General features: G+C 38.7%; 1 protein-coding gene across 1 annotated transcript in view; it reads left to right on the top strand.

Moving 5' to 3' along the window:
- The window catches only part of LOC121381756 (gamma-aminobutyric acid type B receptor subunit 2-like), a 72,433-nt gene that overhangs the window by 45,152 nt on the left and 7,135 nt on the right, over positions 1–20,146 (top strand). Inside the window, exons 7-13 of the mRNA XM_041511105.1 lie at positions 96–299; positions 1,137–1,197; positions 1,780–1,863; positions 2,172–2,322; positions 8,451–8,583; positions 13,652–13,759; positions 20,062–20,146. The exon at positions 20,062–20,146 is cut by the window's right edge and continues 38 nt beyond it. Coding sequence (XP_041367039.1) covers positions 96–299; positions 1,137–1,197; positions 1,780–1,863; positions 2,172–2,322; positions 8,451–8,583; positions 13,652–13,759; positions 20,062–20,146 — 826 coding nt within the window. The remainder of the gene's footprint in view (positions 1–95; positions 300–1,136; positions 1,198–1,779; positions 1,864–2,171; positions 2,323–8,450; positions 8,584–13,651; positions 13,760–20,061) is intronic.

Consider the following 20,146-nt stretch of genomic DNA (forward strand, 5'->3'; position numbering starts at 1 on the left):
CAACTCTCGGAATGCTTGACAATATCTGTGTGTTTTAATGGCATCTTTAAACAACACGAAACAAAGCAATCTCACTGGTTACCTGTGTGTTTCAGACGCCGCAGTCCTACAAGAAGCTGTATGACGAGTGGCGGGGCGAGGAGTACAGCAAGTATCACGGCTACGCCTACGACGGCGTGTGGGTGGTGGCCAAGGCCATACACAGCCTGCTGGACCGTCAGTCGCTCTTCACCGAGAACACCTTCCGCAGCGGCGTCATGGGCAAGGTTCTTAACGACACCAGCTTCATCGGCGTCACGGTACGGAGTATCACGCTGAGATGGCGTCATTCAGTCATCCAATTCAATTTATTGTTGTGCTTCTATCCAATTAAGGTTCAAGCACGCTGTCCTAGGCACACACCTCAGCTATCTGGGCTGTCTGTCCAGGACAGTGGATTAGTGGTTAGTGAAAAGGAAGAGAGTGTATTTGTCTTCCACCTACCCACTGCGTCGTTAAAACTCGCTCTGTGTGTGAGCCGGTACCGGGCTGCGAACCGAGTACCAGTACCAGGAACCAACTCCATCTTTAGAATGAATGGGTGGATGCATTGGTGGATGGTCTGGCTGACTCACGGGCAGGCGGATTGATGGATGAATCATAGCTGGTTGGCTGGTTGACTAGCTGGCTGGCTAGCTGGCTGGCTGGCTAGCTGGATGGTTGGCTAGCTGTATGGATGGATGGATGGATGGATGGATGGGTGATGGATGGGTGATGGATGGGTGGGTGGATGGATGGATGGATGGAAGGTTCATGGTTGGATAGATTGATGGATGGATGGATTTTGATAGATTAGAAAAATTGTCTGGGTTTTTTTTACAAATATGTATGAATAGTTGAACAGAAGTGTGGACGGATTAATGCATGGCTAGAAGGTATTGAGGGACATTTGCTAGCCTCTAGTTTATTCAGTTATACAGAGTAATATGTTTAAGTGATATGTCCCTATGCCATACAAGAGAAGCATTCTAATGTAAATTCCACTAGATATATCACTTTTGTAATCACCAATGGTGTATCATATAAAAACGCACAAATTGTAAAACAAAACCTTGACGGATACATTGTATTTACTTATAATTTTAATTTCTCTCAAGGGCAGGGTTCAATTCAACAATGGGGATCGCTTGGGCGAGATTCAAATCACTCAGATGCAAGGTAAGATGATATATTGTCTTTGTGTTACAAATTTACAATTCCTTTAGAAATGCAAGAAACTCCATTTGTAACGTAATTTAAAAACTTAAGCACCAATCTCACCTCCCCATTCTGCAACATCGTTTACTAATGCAATAAAAATAAAAAAATGTTTGTTTGTTTATGATAATAATAATAAAAACAATTGTTTATAATGAAAATGATATTAATTTAATGTTATTTTTTAAACCCCCACCTCTGTACCAGACAGCTTCCATTAGATATTTGCACAATCATCACAGTATCAGTGTTGGCAGTTCTAGAAGAATATCGTATCTTAGACAAACATCATCGTATGACAAAATCTGTCACTGTTCTCAATTACATTGGCATTTAGTATTTAACATTTTCGTAAATTACTCACTCCACTTGCTGGTGGAAGGGAGATTGTTTTAACTCTAAGACGTAGTCCCTGCAACTGATACGATTTTACCTAGGATCGATCCCCGCTAGGTGGATATAATAAGATATGATCCATTAAAAAAAAAAAAAATGTTATTTTAAGCAACGTGTATTGTAAAATATGTTTTGTTTCGTTTTCAGGTGGAACTATGCAAAAAGTGGCTGAATATCACGGCCACGTTGATAAACTTTTCTTTTCTACTCGCAGACCTATATTATGGAGAGGTAAGTATCGATGACATTATCTGTACAACTGTTGTAGTAAACAGCAACAAAAAAGAACGGTATAAAGCCACAGTAACGTACGGCCATTTCCAGATAAATAGATAAATAAAATTGGCATTTTTGGACAAGATGCGTATTCTTTTTTTTAAATAGAGTTTTCGGTAGAAAAACTGCCTCCAACACGCCTTGCCCCCAAATACATAAATAAATGAGAAAGTAAATATTAATTTGTCTCAGATGTTTTCTCCAAATAATACTTTATTTAAACATATTAATCATTAATGTACTCTCTTTCTCTCTTCCTGCAGGTAATGGACCTCCGGCCGACAAGAACATCGAGTACGAAGAGATGCGTCGCGTGTCCGTCCCGGTGTACAGCGCGCTGTGTGTCCTGGCCGCAGTCGGAATAGTTATGTCTATGGGGTTCCTCTCCGTCAACATCATATACAGAAGTCACAGGTTCGAGTCTGTGGTAATCCTAGTAGACATGAGTGTGGAATTCAGCCAGACAGAGCAGAAAAAATAATGAATGAGTGAGTGAGTGAGTGAGTGAATGCATGAATGAATGAATGAATGAATGAATGTTTAACGACACCCCAGCACAAAAATACACATCGTCCATTGGGTGTCATAAAAAGGTAAGAGCAGAAAAACTGGTTTATGTGCTTGACGTTAAACCAAATGGCCACGTTGGGAACCAGTCAAATTGTCCGCGAACGTTAGCAAAACGTTTGCTGGCTGAACTTTTGAGGAGTTCAAATGGGCAAGCGACACACATCACCTAACATACAGGGTGGGATGTAGCCCGGTGTTAAAGTGCTCGCCTGATGTGTGGTCGGTCTAGGATCGATCCCCGTCGGTGGACCCATTGGGTTATTTCTTGTTCCAGCCAGTGCACCACGACTGGTATATGAGGCCGTAATATGAGCTATCCTGTCTGTGCGATGGTGCATATAAAAGATCACTTTCTACTAATGGGATAACTGTAGTGGGTTTTCTCTCTAAGAAATATATGTCAGAATTAACAAATGTTTAACATATATAGTAGTCGATGATTAATAAATGAATGTGATCTGGTGGTATCGTTAAACAAAACAAACTTCAAGTTTATCTTTTTGCACCTAAAATAGCGACTTAATGATCCGCTCTACACACAGAAACATTCCATGTATCGTTTTAAAGCTTGAAAATGTCACTTGTCAACTCAACATCGTCCCTAATACTGACGGGGAGCTATTGCTCTTTCGACTGGTATATAAGGTGAGTGCGTGTAGACACCTATACAATAATGAAGTTCTTGAGAAAATTGCCACTTGCGTAATATGTGGATTTAGACCCTGCCCCGTCCCCACCTGTCATTCATGCCCTTTGCTAAAGGGATTGATGGTGTACCCGTCAAGATTGTGTGTCCAAACTAGGATTCGACGACTAGTACATCAAAAACCGTGGTCTTGAATATGGGAAGGAAGGAAGGAAATATTTTATTTAACAACGCACTCAACACATTATATTTACGGTTATATGGTGTCGGATGAATATGGGAAGTTGCATATAAAATATCACTTGCTGCTATCCAGTAGGTGTAGCTAATGTAGCTGCAGCGTGTTTTCGTCCATGCTTCGTAGACCACGTGTTGAAATAACCATCTATTGACCACCAAATAGCCTTAGTTTCATATCTGATGACATGTTTTTTAAAACGAAATATTCTTTTGTTTATTAGTGATCCTATTCTCAACCATACTGATATATTCATTCCCTGGAATATTTCTCTCCGTTTTTTGTTTTTGTTTTAGCTGCAATGCAATATTCGGTTGTTTTGAGGTTGTTGTTGTTGTTGTTGTTGTTCTTTCTTTCTTTTTTCTTTTTTTTAAATTTACTATAGTTTGACACCCAATAGCCGGTGTATTTTTCGTACTGGGCTGTCGTTAAACAATCATTCATTCATTTTTTATTTATTTTTTTGTTTCTTCATGGTTTTTTATTTTATTGTTGAGGTGGGCGGGGTCGGTGGATTTTTGTTTTCTACATTTGTTTTCATCCACCGCTGAGGCTTCTCGATATTTGTTACCCTTTCATTTGCATCCTGTTCCATTTCGTCCACAAACCAAAACGGTTAATTAATTTCTTCACTCACCGCCCCCCCCCCCCCCTCCCCTCCGCGTCAAATCTCAGGTCTCTTCACATATTTGACCGATTGTCCGGTGTAGGCCCCGGTCAGTCGATAAAATAGTCATTATAAACAGTTGAGTTCTCGGACAAACCGAAGAAATTATTGGACTCAATATCGCATTATCCACCATAACGAGATATAAAATACCTCCATTGATTTTTCTTTTCATAGATCATTGAAGGTTGACGAAAAGTCCCTGACAAGCGTTTGGGAGTTCTCCTATCGAGATTTCCTATTAGATATTGGAAAAGTAGTTTGATACATCAGTAGCAACTTGAAATTACATCCTGGCATATGCTACGTGCTTTGTCACTTTTTCACTTACAGAAGTATAGAAGTCAGTAGAAGGGATCCAGAACCGTAGATGTGGGTGGACAAAGATTGAAGCTCACTGTGAACCTGGCGTTACTGTCAGATCCTATTTTAATCATTTCACTCAATCAGTGCTTTTGTATCGGTCATTGGTTTTGTTTTGTTTGGGGGTTTTTGTGGGGGTTTTTTTTTTTTTTTTTGGGGGGGGGGGGGGGGGGGGGGGGTAATCCGGTGCACCAACCATAATTGGTCAAAGGCCGTGAACTGTGCTTTTCTGTCTGTGGGAAAATGCATATAAAAAATCCCTTACTGCTAAAAATGTAGAGTTTTCTCTCATGACTACGAGACATAATTACCAAATATTTGACATCCAAAAGCCGATGATTAATTGATCAATGTGGTCTGGTGGTGTTAAAAAAAATGTTTGTTTTTTGTTTGTTTGTTTGTTTGTTTGGGGGTCGTTTTTGTTGTTAATTTGATCGATTTTGTTTTGCTGTTGTTGTTAATGATGATGACGATGATGATGATGATGATGATGATGAATGCGATGATGAGTAGTAGTAGTAGTGATAATGCTGATGATGGTGATGAGTAGTAGTAGTAGTGATGGTGATGATGATGATGGTGATGATGATGATGGTGATGAGCAGTAGTAGTAGTAGTAGTAGTAGTAGTAGTAGTAGTAGTAGTAGTAGTAGTAGTAGTAGTAGTAGTAGTAGTGGTGGTGGTGGTGGTGGTGGTGATGGTGATGATGATGGTGGAATTGGTTTAAACTGAATTACAGCAGAATGAGAAGCTAATCTTGTTTCATCGCAATATACAAATTTTAACTTTACATAAGAATCGTGTCAACGTCTGTACATCGAATTAAAATAGCTTTACTGGAGCAGCCAAGTCCATCATCATTCTCCATTGATAGACGGGTAATTCATTTTTGAGTCCAGTCCATTTATGTTGGTGCTAAGCGTTTCCGGACATCTTATTGCAAAAGTAGCCATCGGTTTGAATAAGCCACCGACCGACGTGGATTTAAGTGGTAAAGGAATCGTGTTTGGGTCACGCATGTCTGGCTTAAGCCCAGACTTTGACCTTGCCGGTGTTTATGTGCAAGCGAGAAACTGCATAAACATAGCTATCGGTCCAGTTCGTTAAATAGACGAGGTCTAGCCGTCACCCAACTAGTTGTCTGGCTGGCTCGTGCTTAATGCACCACCGCCAAAACAGATGGGTATTGATTGTCATGTCTGTGGGGCTGCCAGCAATTTCAATTTGTCTTTAATCAAACCCGTTCACTATAGTTAAAACAAAAGTTAACGCCGCAAAAAAAAAGAGTCAATTTAACGTTAATTTAAATATGTGTTGCTTACTTGGTACCACATAACTGGATAATAGGCCTGCATGTCGTGGTATGTGCTTTCCTGTCTGTGGGGAAGTGCATATAAAAGATCCCTTGCTGCATTAGACAAAATGTAGCGGGTTTCCTCGGATGACTACGAGTCAGAATTATCAAATGTTTGACATCCAATAGCAGATGATTAATTAATCAATATGCTCCAGTGGTATCGTTAAAGAAAACAAACTTCTTCTTCTCACAAATGGTGGATACACTCTCGCCAATTGCAGAACACAAACGTACATTATCGTCGAGGATACAGAATGTAGTCTGATAATCGCTCAAGATTGTGTTGACCAATTGTTGATTTTCATTTATTCATCTGATATCATTGGATATATTTGAATTTAAATTCATGGTACACTGACCTGTGAAAATGACTAATTATAACAGGATGCGCGTATGTCCACAAGTATTATCTAATGTTGCTGCTTCTTACTCCACCACACCTACTACGTCTATTCCTTTCATGTAACAGCCAGTGTACCAGTGAAGATTATAAGACTCTCCATCATATGTGATCATGTGGGATAGAAAACGTACACCCGAGGTGGTGGAAATTTTGACCACCGAGGGTGTACGTTTTTTTACTCCACATGACCGCATATGATGAGTCTTTTTCTCTCATTGATTCGGTAAATAAACCATTATTTTACACGAATAGACAAAGATGGCTGAACAAGTAACTTTTTTATTTGACCATTTTATCATAAATATACTACACTATCATATTTAGCATATTTGTGTCATGTGTTACTACAAATTAACAAGATAGCTTTTATAATGAAGGTTTTAATAACAAAATATTAATTTTTAAAATGTGTCTAATGACCTCACGTCACTATTTCACATTAATATGACGTCATATATTACTAACGATGTCATGTTAAATGAGTGCGCGTGATAACCCATGTAGGATATATAGAATACTAAACGAGCTTGCCTGTCGTACTTAACCATTTTTATGAAACAAGTAAACAGTTTTGGTATCTGACGAGCGAAAGCGAGTCAGATACCAAGACTGTTCACGAGTTTCATAAACATGGTATGACAGGCAAGCTAGTTTAGTATTATATTTATTACAAACCAAGCCGCAACGCAGAAGTAGGCAGATGTCGAGACCTACTACACGTTATTTTTCTTCGAATTGGGTCAACAAGTCGTCTACGTCACACGTAAACCTAAACGACGTCACGATGAGCAACGAGACGTCAGCAATGTACAGTTTACAATTTGGGTGAAGCTTGCATTAATTGTCAGAACTTAATGAGGTGTTGAAATTCACGGTAACGACCGAATTATTTATCGTACCAGCAAAGACTGAGCTGAGTAAATGGGATTGACTAGATGTGACGCTGACATTTTGTATATAGGGCCGTAAAAAAAAGTAGCATTTTGACGACAGACACTTGCCCTAACATCGTTTTGGCTTCGTATACAATAGGCCCAAATATAACAGCCTATCTTATCGCAATTTCAATTCATGGCCATATTTCGTAACTTTTAAATTACATTATGTTGTACAAGCACGGTCAAATACGTTAATAATCTCTGAACAAAACATTTTGAACAGCAATTTTACACGTCATTCAATGTTTTTAAAATTACCGCGCCAGTCTGCGCTTGCCAATATTACATTAGTTACATACTGAGTAATTGTTATGACATTAGTAATATCTTACACTGGTGTGTAATAAATAAATTTCTTGCATAGCTTTCTTTCATGGGATAGCTCTGTCCTACATACCTGAGGGTGAGAGAAATTGTTATACTCTAAAACAATTAATAAATTGTCATTTATTTTATCAATTTATCATACTGAAGATTTGTATTAAGAGTTGTTGCACATATACTGAATTATTGTGAAGTTACATTAATAGTCAATTCAAATATACTGGATCATTGTACATTTACATTAAGATCGAATGTACATAATGATACGTTGAAGTATTGTAAATATGCATTAAGATATAAAACAAGATGTGTAGACTCTGAAGTATTGCAAATTCGCAATAGTTGTCGATATGTTTATATAATTACAAACTTTCCGAATTTATACGATTTACTGTATTCTGATTAGCGTTATCCTTCCATAAACCTCATAAAAATACGTCATCACGGAAGACCAAGATCGATTGGAACTATTTTTAGCTGAATGGGCGAGAAGCCTAATGACCCAGTTCGGTGATCGTTTTAAAAATAGAACAAGGAAGTGACCTGTTTTCTCGATTAAAAAAATAAGGGAAACTGGATGAGATATTCATGTTATAAATAAAAAAAAATTACAATATATTTTTTATTTGTTTTTATTCTGTTAAAAAAAAAAACCAAAACATCCAATAGTATGTATACATGTATTCCTACGCTTATTTACAGAACAAGGTTGACGGTAAGAACGAAAGAAATTATTTTTGAGTGTTTTAAGGTACACTTCTTGTACTGTTTGTAATTATAAGAATTGTTTCTCATTTTTTAGGAATTTATCGATGTATAAAAGTCACAAATGTAGTATAAAATCGCTTCGCTACGCTACGCGATTTTATACCATTTGTGACTTTTATACATCGATAAATTCCTAAAAAATGAGAAACAATTCTTATATAAAACGGATCGTTAAATGTTTCAGCGCAATTTGTCATTAATTATATTTAATACAGTCTATCATGTGTGAAATATGTTACCTATAGTTCTTTTTTCTTCCTTATTTCAGGTTTATAAAGATGTCTTCACCCAACATGAACAACTTAATAATCGCAGGATCATTTCTGTGTTACCTAAGTATCTTCCTTCTAGGGATTGATGGAGGAGTTGTCTCCCCAACCGTGTTCCTTCATCTTTGCAGAGTAAGTTCTAGAAATATGACTGAACCAGTATCAAACTAGTTCTTTTTGTAACTGCACACACATCACTTTTGTTATAATTTTGACTAGTTTGCTCCATTGTTGATCGTAGATGGTCTGGGCAGATTTGTAACGAACCACAAATAACTGTGGGTAACAGTAGAAGCAATAACTCTAACCTGTTTGTTGCTAACACCTTCACTCAAGCAGCCTAAAGTGATAAACCAACAGTGTAGTGAGTGTTGTACTCAACCATTTTTAGCTGGTCGTGATTCGTGGACTACTGGACAAAGTAATATATTTACTCTTCTTCTCGTTTTTTGTATTCTTCCTGCCTCCCCCCCCCCCCCCCCCCCCCACCACCACCACCACCACCATCAAGATACTGTTATTGTTGATGTGGCATCGATCGTATTGTCCCATTTAAGGATAGAAGGTATTACGTTGAAATCGATTACCTGTAACGATGTTTGTTTTGAGGGTTGTGTTTTGGGGAGGATGGGCGTTGGGGCTGGGGTGTTGGCAGGTGGCGTTACCGATAAATGGTTTACGATAAAAAATCTCAGTTCCTATTTCAGTACTAATTCCAACCAATATTAGGGGCGCTGCTAGACACGCCGAGTGTTTAGCTATATTCAGTGACAAGTGCTCCACCACTGGTATATCAAAGGTCATATTCTTGACTATCCTGCATGTGCGGAGGTGCATAAATATAGAATACTATACGAGTTTTCGCTAGATATCAAATGATGTCTAGCGAAAACAAGTGTGGTATTTTATTTATTACCTACCTTCAAACAATTGAATATTTGTCATAAAAAATAGAAATTCCTGCATTTCGAATATGTAAACATTTTACACTGTGGCGGAATGATATCACAAGACTGTGCACTACGGTATGTCCCAAAGGTCGCCGCTTAACAAAATAGTTTGTTATACTTCCGTTTTTTGTTTTTTTAATCCATATTTCGTCCCCAAACCAGTTCGCTACCTGTCTGGTCGTCCCAGTTTTACATATATACATGTATATTTTTATTACAGAAAAAAATGAATGAAATATATAGTAAAAATTGTGGAATGTTGACAACGTAATTTTTCATGAATGAAAAAAAAAGTCCCGGTAGACTTACTGTCCAACCAATGAAAAGACGTACATCCGGTACGACCCTCGTGGTGCGTACCGTATTTGTACGACACCGCTATACGTTCACCAGGTGGGTGATAAACAAAGATTCCTTATAGTTGATTAGTACAATCATCTAAGATGGCTGCAAATATGTTTCTTCGCTGACACTAATCATTAGTCAGTTACATACACTTACCGGTGCTCCACGACTGGTATATTAAAGGACTTGTACGTGCTCTGTTATCCTGCATGTGTGAAAGTGTGTAAACAAAGGTTCCTTGTCTGTTGATTAGTACGATCATCCAAAATAACGGCAAATATGTGTCTTGTCGATGTTGATAATAATGGTAACATCTATGATGAAGTTTTGTACGTAAATCTTCCGGTCCCATCTAGCGGCCCACGACTGGTATAAAAACAAATCCTTTGGTATAGGATGACCTGTTTGTGACAAAGTTATGGCAAATTAATTATGCAAAAGTATAATCTTTACATTTAAAAACACACTATTAATCAATACTTTTATCGAAAAGTGGCTATTATTCAATTTTACGAGATTCCCTTTGTTGTGTTTTAACTTCCCTATGGTGTATTGTAATTTATCACTCGTTTCGTAAAAATGATATCTAGCGAAAACTCGTATAGTATTCTATATTTCTGTAAAAGGGTCTCGAGTAGCACATGCACACGATTCACATAACTCTTTTCGAGATTTTAACGGTTGTGGCGCTCTTTCGATTGACGCTACATGACGGCCATAACGTTAGAAACGATTTGAGTTAAAATGCTTCAAAGCGTGAAATTGGATTCGCGTGGAATCTCGATCACAGAAAACAATTGTAAATAATGTGTAATGTCTTTTTATGTTTGAGTTTAGTTTCATTTTGGATGGCAAATCAATATTTATCAAATTTAGATTCTTAAAACATTTTCTTTGGGCGTTGTTCACAAACAGGTCTGTGTTTGGTGTTTAAACGCTTTGTTGTTATCCCATACGCATTTTTTTCGATTTTTAAATTAAAATGTTTTTTTTGCACTCCAAAAGAAGGTATCATGTTAAAAGTGAGATGAAAGAAACACCCAGATTAAACAGACAAGTGTTAACACATGATTACTATTTTTGCTGCACACTAAGATCCTCTGTTTCCCGCTCGTAATGCTTTAAGAAATCTCCAGTAAAGGATCTCCTCGGGAATGGCTGACCTTTCATAGATGATGCACAAGATAGAGATTTATGGAATCAGCCACTATTTTCTGCAAACATTCCCATTGGACTCTGCATTCTGCAGAGATACGGCCAAGATCACGTATTATGGTTTTGTCGTTTCGGGTTTTCTAAACACTGTCAATGTCGAATATGGAACGGGAACGGTAATGGGAAGTATATTAACGTGCCCATATCCACCAAAGGTTCAGGTACGCCCATCCTGGATTTAGTCTTTGACATCGCCAGTGGCCAACTCCGGGAATATGATTCCATTGGTTGAAACTGGGGTTAATAAAAGGTTTGGATTATATTAGATGGGACGAAAGTTAAGTTAGGCACATAGTACATAGAAAAGCTTGTGACGTATGTCAAGTCGGGTATGCATAGTACAACGTGTAGCCTGTTAAGTGGGGTGTAGATCTAGCAAAACGGTAATACACTACTCTTTCTCAGCAATATAGTAGTATTCTACTCATTTTCATCAATACTATATTATAATACTCGAGGCTGCTTCAACAGTTTCCAATCGTTCTGATCGCTTCTCTTTTAATTTGTACTGCCGACCGCCTTCTTCGTATATACCCAATGCTGCACTTCGCAAGGATCTTTTTGCGTTCATGTCTGGTCAACTACCATACACATATCGTGCTAAATATAGTGTACACAGATGAATCCCATAAATCCAACGGTAATGGAAGTTGCCATCTTTGTCACTTAGCATAGAAGAGGCTTTAAACACGATGGCCGTGTATATAGCATCGGCTAATGAGGACTAGCTACCTACACGGCGGTTGTATTTTTGGTAGAAAAGCTCAGTGTAATGTCACCGCACCCCATCTAAACACTCTCGTACTAAAGACTGGTTACATCTAGTATTAATATAGTACTATACTCCTCAGTAATATACATTAATATACTGGTTCCAATCAGCAGGATGGGAATTTTTATTGGCATACATCCCTCACGAACATGGCAGTACTTACCATAATCTTTGACACATCAGTCGCGATTGAACAAAAAATCAGCCTCAGTGGATCGATCCGCTAATGCAAATCGAACCAGCAACCCATCGCTTGTCAGCCGTTCGCTCTACCACTGGGCTATACGTGAACACAAGTTGCAACTTAAACTGGACCAAAGTCCCGAGGATTCGTGCGTAATCTGTTTATCTCGAATACGTCAGTCGCGTGTTTGCGCTCGCGATTCCGTCTTGTCGCGTAAATTGGATATTGCCTTTCGAATCTTTTTGGATTACCTTCTGTTTGTTTTGTGTTATTGTTCGTCTGTCACCTTCCCGGGGTCGCCCGATGACGCTGCCATGTTCTCCTCTATAGAAAGCAGAAATGGAGTTTGTGAACCTGTGTCTAAGTAATATAGCTCAAGTGCTTACCGACAAAGTAGGAAAATAACCAAATAATAACTATTTCCAAAAATAACCGTCATTTTTCAGACAACAAGATTTGTTCTGCTTTTTTATGACTTATAAATAACTTGCACCAAAAACTCTTAATTTGAAACGTGATATTCGATAGACACTTAAAATCCGTATAATTATGTAATTAAACTGACCAATTTTTTTTACTTTCCATATGAACAAAGAAAGAAGTGTTTTATTTAACGACGCACTCAACACATTTTATTTACGGTTATATGGCGTCAGACATATGGTTAAGGACCACACAGATTTTTTTTAGAGGAAACCCGCTGTCGCCACATAGGCTACTCTTTTACGACAGGCAGCAAGGGATCTTTTATTTGCGCTTCCCACAGACAGGATAGCACAAACCATGGCCTTTGTTGAACCAGTTATGGATCACTGGTCGGTGCAAGTGGTTTACACCTACCCACTGAGCCTTGCGGAGCACTCACTCAGGGTTTGGAGTCGGTATCTGGATTAAAAATTCCATGCCTCGACTGGGATCCGAACCCAGTGCCACGACGCCACCGAGGCCGGTCCCATATGAACAAGTGAAAGCATCATCATTCAGTGGAAGTTTAACACGAACATCATGTTATATGTTGCGCTTGACTTTTTAGAATTATTTCAGTGGAACATACTATATCATTTTGTTTTTCAATTATGGACGTTTGTTTTAAGTTGGGAGCCATGATCATATATCTTCATCTGAAACACGTTACTCTTAGGGCTAAGATCAGCGTAACTGCATGAGGTAGTTATGCACTTAAGATGATCGTAGCCCTAAGATCGCTTCGTAAAATGGGACCCAGTACAGTTAAGAGTTAACTGCTACGTGGAAAAAATATTACTGTCCTTAAACGGCGTAGGATGGCCCAAAGGATGTGGCTGTGTTTGGTATTTGAGGTACTTCTAGAAACCTACCACTGCACACATTGCACCTTTAATGAGGTTAAGTGTAGTACACGGCGAAAATATTAATAGCACGAACAAATGCAGCACAGGAAACACCTTTTTATGATATGGAATTTACGACAAGTTATTTATTTCTGAGCCGATTGTTTTCTAAATTGGACACAACAATAGTTGTGTGTTTTTTGTTTTTGTTATTTCCAAAACACTTTTACTTTTCTTCTTACGTCAAACAAAAACTGAAATTATTTTTTAAAAACATGCTTGCAGGAGGACGAGACGAACTATAGATGTATTGAGCGTTCAGATGGTTTAACCAGTCCGCCATCGCAGTACGTGGTGAACATATTACTGTTGTTGTTAATATTGGTTTCTTAGCGTTGATGTTGTTTTAATTGTTGTTTTTCAGTTACGAGCTTGGACGTTAACGCTGGGATTTACATTAGCATTCGGTGCTATGTTCAGTAAAACGTGGAGAGTTCACGCAATATTCACCAATATTAAACTCAATAAGAAGGTAAGCTGATATTATATCGTAAACATATGAGAAATTAGTATGTCATTAGTAAAACGTGGAGAGTTCACGCAATATTCACCAATATTAAACTCAATAAGAAGGTAAGCTGATATTATATCGTAAACATATGAGAAATTAGTATGTAATTAGTAAAAGCCACGCAGCCATGCGGGTATACACAAACAAACAAAAAAACGCGCGCGCACGCACACACACAAACACACACACACACGCACACACACACAACACAACAAAAAAAAAACCAGGTGTAGCAGCCATACACTACCCAAATCAGCTGTGAAAATGCAGCTTCTAGTGTAGTCGGAACAGCGTTCAGCGACAGCAAGCAACGGCAACATTCGCTGACGATTTGACTGATCACCACTGTTGCCATTCTGTTTAATGTGAAGTGCAAAAAAACCCAGTTTAGTATCCAGCTCTGTCTCTCTGAACTCCGATCGTGTCTGCGTTCAACGACAGACAGCAATGGTAACGTTCATGAACGAATTTATTGGCTCCCGGTGTAGTGTGCTGCGTTCAACGACAGATAGTAACGTTAACGATCGTTAACGATTTTATTGGTTTCCGATGAAATCATTCGATTTAACGTGAAGCGCCAAAAAACAGTGTCTGAAGCGTTTTTCCCGCTCTGGCTGAACTTTCTTGGTCCTTGTGCACTGGCTGCTTGAATCAATGCTGTTCCCAGATAACAAGTAACATTAATTCTAAACATGTCTATGGGCCGTCGCCAGCACCTAGGGCGTCACTTGACCACCGCCAATCACTGTAGGTAATACTGTCTCCGTTTCGGCCTTGGTTTCACTGGCAGACGATCAATAACGTCATTCGTGGTGCAGCTTCGCGCTTATTAAGCGATCCAGTTTATTTTGGAGTCTATTTTGCTGGATGGTTAGTTGTCTACTTCTGGCTTTTCGAGGCCTGAAATGACAGAGAAAACTAAAACTGGTTCATATGACAGATGGGGGACACAGCGACGAATCAGGTCAAGTCACGGTACTGCTGCCGGTGTCGGGTTATAACTCAGGAGTATTGTAGTACTGGGCTCAGTTTCACTAAACATCGTAAACCTAGTTTTGCACGTAAAAATTTTCTTGTGTCATTAAAATGCTCCATCTTCCGTAATGATGTAATTTTTTGTGTGGAATAGATGTCAAACATGTGTAAACGTATGCCCGGTATAACTGCTAGTCTCAGACGTAAACTTGCGATGTTTTGTGAAATAGATGTCAAACATGTGTAAACGTATGCCGGGTATAACTGCTAGTCTCAGACGTAAACTTGCGATGTTTTGTGAAATAGATGTCAAACATGTGTAAACGTATGCCCTGTATAACTGCTAGTCTCAGACGTAAACTTACGATGTTTTGTGAAATAGATGTCAAACATGTGTAAACGTGTGCCCGGTATAACTGCTAGTCTCAGACGTAAACTTACGATGTTTTGTGAAATTGGCCCCTGTTGTGTCTGTCTGTTGCTGAGTTAGAGGTTTTGCTAAAGGATGTACCGGAACTAATGGCTTGGGGCAATAGGCAATCGTTGATATGTTCATCATTCAATAAATAAAAGTAAATTTAAACCATATATGTCTAGGCCATATTAGGGGGAAAGATACAGCAGATCGGCCAGGCACAAACATGATAACTAGGCCAAGCAGTGAATTAGATTTCCATACGACAAAGCGCGACATGTTCCTTTACACAGTAAAATACCGCCAGGACAAAAATATACATCGCTACAAATGATGCTGATGATGATGGTCGTTGGGATGATGATGATGGCGGTGCTTATGATGATGATGATGAAGATGATGGTGGTGGTGGTGGTTGTGATGGTGGTAGTGGTGGTGGTGTTGATGATGATGATGATGATGGTAACGATATTTGTGGAGGTGGTATTGATGATGACGATGGTGGTGATGTCTGAGGAGTGTGACGAAAACGAGGATGGTGGTGGTGTTGATGATAATGACGATGATAATGACAATGATAGAGGTGGTAGTGATGATGATGATGGTGGTGGTGGTGGTTGTTTAGGTTGAAATTTGTCAAATATTGGCAGACCTTCTACAGACGAACAAGAATGGGTATTCCTTAGGAGTACCAGTCCTAAAAACAAGGTAGAAAGAAAATATCATGCTGGGGAGTGGTAGTCCTCCTATAGACGAATTGTCTGACAGTGATTCATAAGAGAAGTCCTGACATTATCAAAATATCCCGTGGACACATTCTGCAGAGATACGAATTTTAATATTATACGATAATGATATCGTTAAGATTAAACGTGTTCTGTTTTCCTCGGGTTTCGTTGGTGATATGTTTCATTTCTCGTAGTCGCTCATTGGAAGACAAGATATAAAAGAGCCTATTCCACTAATCTGTAATACTAATGGTAACCTACGATAACCAGTCATTACGACATGTGGTGTGTTCGTTAAGCTGAACATTTGCCTTAAACCTCCCAGGGCATAAGTTAATACTTATTTAGATACAAGTCGGTGCGGCGGCCGTCAACCTTCCAGGGAAGACGTTAATGGTTATTGAGAGAGAAGTTAGATTAAATAAAATGTTTACACTCCATCTAGGTGAAGTCAGAACGGGATAGGAACCAAGCACCTATCAGTCTAAAACTTTGTTGTTTAAACATAGTGTTATCTAGACTGATGTACGTTCTTTGGTCCAGGATTCTGTGGCAGTGTGGTAGAAAAACTGGTTTTCACAATATATTTGTCCACTTATCAGTCTAAAACTTTGTTGTTTAAACACAGTGTTATCTAGACTGATGTACGTTCATTGGTTCAGGATTCTGTGGCAGTGTGGTAAAAAAAAAACCCACTAGTTTTCATAATATATCGTCTTGACAAGTGAACTAACGTCCCAGCGTGATTACCGCCAAACACGGCAAAGGATAAATAGTGGATCGGAAATGAGAACTGACGATTTATTAAGTGCCGCTTTGAGTGCAAGCGTTAAATAGAATCACTCGCAGCTTGCACACTGCTATGTGAACGGACGATAACATTAATTAATTAATTAATTAATTAATTAAACCTGGCTCACATCAGGTGCCAAAAACGAGATTTCGGGGGGGGGGGGGGGGTCCAACCCACTTGTGAAGGCAGCCATCTATTACTTCCGTCCGTTTAACGTTTGGAAATTTAATTACTTTTAGTAGCCATTCTGAAAGCACTTTGTCTTCTGTGTTTTGCGTCGCTCTAAACGAGCATCTAACATGAAGTAAAACGCCATTTGGTTCCTATCAAAAAGAGCACTGATCCTTAAGGACAAAAAAGAGTAATATTTAGAGGTGGGTATCACGATTATTATTTTTGACAGCATATTCAGTGGATATTTAGAGCATACTACATGAGTGGCCGTTAGACGCCATTTATATATCTCACAGCGAGTTGTTTTAAAACGTATCTAACTGGCGAAGAGAGTTGGATACCTGTTCAAAGAACGTAAAATAAATGACAGGTAACAAATACGGGTATAACAATCTAATTCTTACATACCCTCAAAAAAATAGATTTAAAACAAATTTAAACGTATAATTTTCCAAACTACAATCTATTTTGCGGCGCATTTCCGTTTGCATAGTAAACGTACGTCACAGGCCAGTCAGTTTCATTAGTGTTCATTTCATTATTTGATGAAATTTATTTGATGTCTGTGTAATTATCATGGAACAGCCAATTATGTGTCTTTAAACACACTATATTTAAACACAAATCATATAGTGGTCTTTATTGTATTCAAATTCACGTGCTATCTTATTGTTCTAACGCCATGAACAACTTCTCACAACAATATCTTTTGTTTTACCAGAGCTTAATATGTCGCACCTGTCTTATCGTTTTGCCTTTAAAAGATGTATACTGTTTGTATGTGCCCACCCTCGCACTTTCGTACGTATGTAATGTATTATATTGCACTGTGTTGTTTGGATGGTTGGATGATTGGATAAATAGATGGATGGATGGATAGATGGATGAGTGGATGGGTGGATAGATGGATGAGTGGATGGATCGATGGATGGATCGATGTAAATATGGTATGTAAAAATAAGTAAAAGTTAACATATTTATTAACTTCAGGCTTGCTCCTTGAGGAAATACTTCCTGGCGTTTTAAGAAAATGTTTCCTGAACTACGGGGGAAATCGTAACTACTCTGCGATACCATTGCATAATGTGAAGTTCTCCACACATCCAGTTAGAGCTGGTTTCTTGGTGGAGATACTCTTAACTACCACATCTAAGCCTCGCTAATCCCGATGTGAGCCATCTCCCGCTGTTCACTGCTCCGTTACCTATCACCGACTGTCACTCGATCTCGACAAGGCGGCTTTCAATTATTGAACTCCGCGTTTTCCTTAAAACATCGTTAAGTTTGTTAGTGGAGTCGGAACCAGCGGTGTCCTTGGCGAAGTGCTGAAACTACTAGCCTAATTGTGGTCGCAGACGAGTTTCAGTCACGTTCCATTTCTTGACTATTTTCTTTTTAATCAATACACTTTAAAAATAGATCATCTTACAAGTGTGGTGTGAATATCGTCTTTATTATTTATTATTATACCACAGTGGCGTATCCAGAAAGTCCATTTGTGGGGGACCCAATGGCATGTGGCTGAGGATCATAAACGTTCCCGAAGGGATTTCTCGGATTCTCCAACATAAAATCGCTAAATTTAGGGGGCGGCTGGCTCCTGGGGCACCCTTAGATCCGCCACTCTACTAGCCATTCTTTTTTACTTGTAAATTATTTTAATTAGTGTTCTCACAAGTCCTTACAGTGGCAGACCGTACTTTGAATCTCTAAAACTAAACACAAAGTTTGGTTAATCTATAACCTGTGATGATGATGATCATCATCATCATAGAGCTTGGTGCATGTACAGACATTTCCTTTCGGTTCCCACGCTAATGCTTATGCATAGCTTCTGTACTCTGACTTCAGTGGACTTGGTTTGAGTTTGGAGTTTTCCTTCTAGGAGAGTTTCCGTACTAAGATTCTGAGCCTCTCCAGCCCAGTTTTGATTTTGGAGTTTGCTTCTCCTAGACAGTTGTATTTCTTGACTCACGTCCTCTGTCTGTCCTGTCCATATTAGTCTAATCTCTACCCTTTGACCAGTCCAGTTTGGGTGACCCTACCAGGAGCTGATGCTCCAGCTGGCATAGCTTTCCGAGTCATTGAGACATGCTACCTCTCCACGTCAAGGAATGCACCATGAGATAGTATAAGCCTGTAACTCAGTGAAACGGGTGAGAAATATCCGTTAAAATAGATTAAAGTTCATCTCCGTAACTGCTACTTCTCAGTGGTGGGTGAGTATTAATAATTATAAAAACTATTTATTTTTTTCGTGATATTACAAACACCATAAACACTTCGGATGTATGGAAATGGATATGCTAAACGAACTAATGTCAACTTTCAGTTACCAGAACGGCTTTAATATTGATAAATACGCCGTAGTATTAAAAACCTAGGGTATGTGATTTTAATAATGTTTTGTGTAATAAACCACTATACTGCATTGCATTCTTGAATTACCACTATGGTTGTAGTAACGTTGCTGTTTTTATTTATTTCTGATATTACATTTATGCCATTACTATAGCAGACTATGACATTTATGTTGCTATTGGATTTGCCACTGCTGTTGCAGTATGGTCATCATGTTGTCATTTCATAAATTACTGATGTTTTTATTGCAGCTAATAATGGCGTCGTCGTTGCTTCCATTTTGTGTTGTTGCAACTACCACCGTCACCGACACTGTTGTATTTAGCGTGATGGTGACATATTTTAGAATTATAACAACTTCTAGAACTGGTGATAAGAACTTCCAGAATGTGTGACAATAACTTCAGGCACTGATAACTTGCTGTGTCATGACATATTTGCTCTATTTTCACTGGTTAGGTGCGCGCCATGACTGGTGTATCAATGGTCGTGGTATGTCCTGTCATGTCTGTGGGATGGTGCATATAAAATATATCTTGCTACTAATGGAAAAATGTAGCGGGTTTCCTCTCTAAAACTACATATCAGAATTACTAAAATGTTTGACATCCAATAGCCAATGATTAACAAATCAATGTGTCTAATGGTGTCGTTAAACAAAACAAACTTTAACTTTTGGTTAGGTGCGCTTTCAAACCATTAGCATACTAACTGTATTGTATTCAGCAACCTGTATTATATTCAACAATCTGCATTATGCTGTTAAAGCCTTGATTATTGTAGAGCGCTGATTACATATTAACTCGTTTGTTTTCAGGTTATCAAGGACTACAAGCTGTTCCTCATCGTGTGTGTGCTGGTATTGATAGACGCCGGTATTCTCGTGGCTTGGCAGGTCTTCG

This window comes from Gigantopelta aegis, chromosome 9 (genome assembly GCF_016097555.1).
Source record: "Gigantopelta aegis isolate Gae_Host chromosome 9, Gae_host_genome, whole genome shotgun sequence".
Lineage (NCBI taxonomy): Eukaryota > Metazoa > Mollusca > Gastropoda > Neomphalida > Peltospiridae > Gigantopelta > Gigantopelta aegis.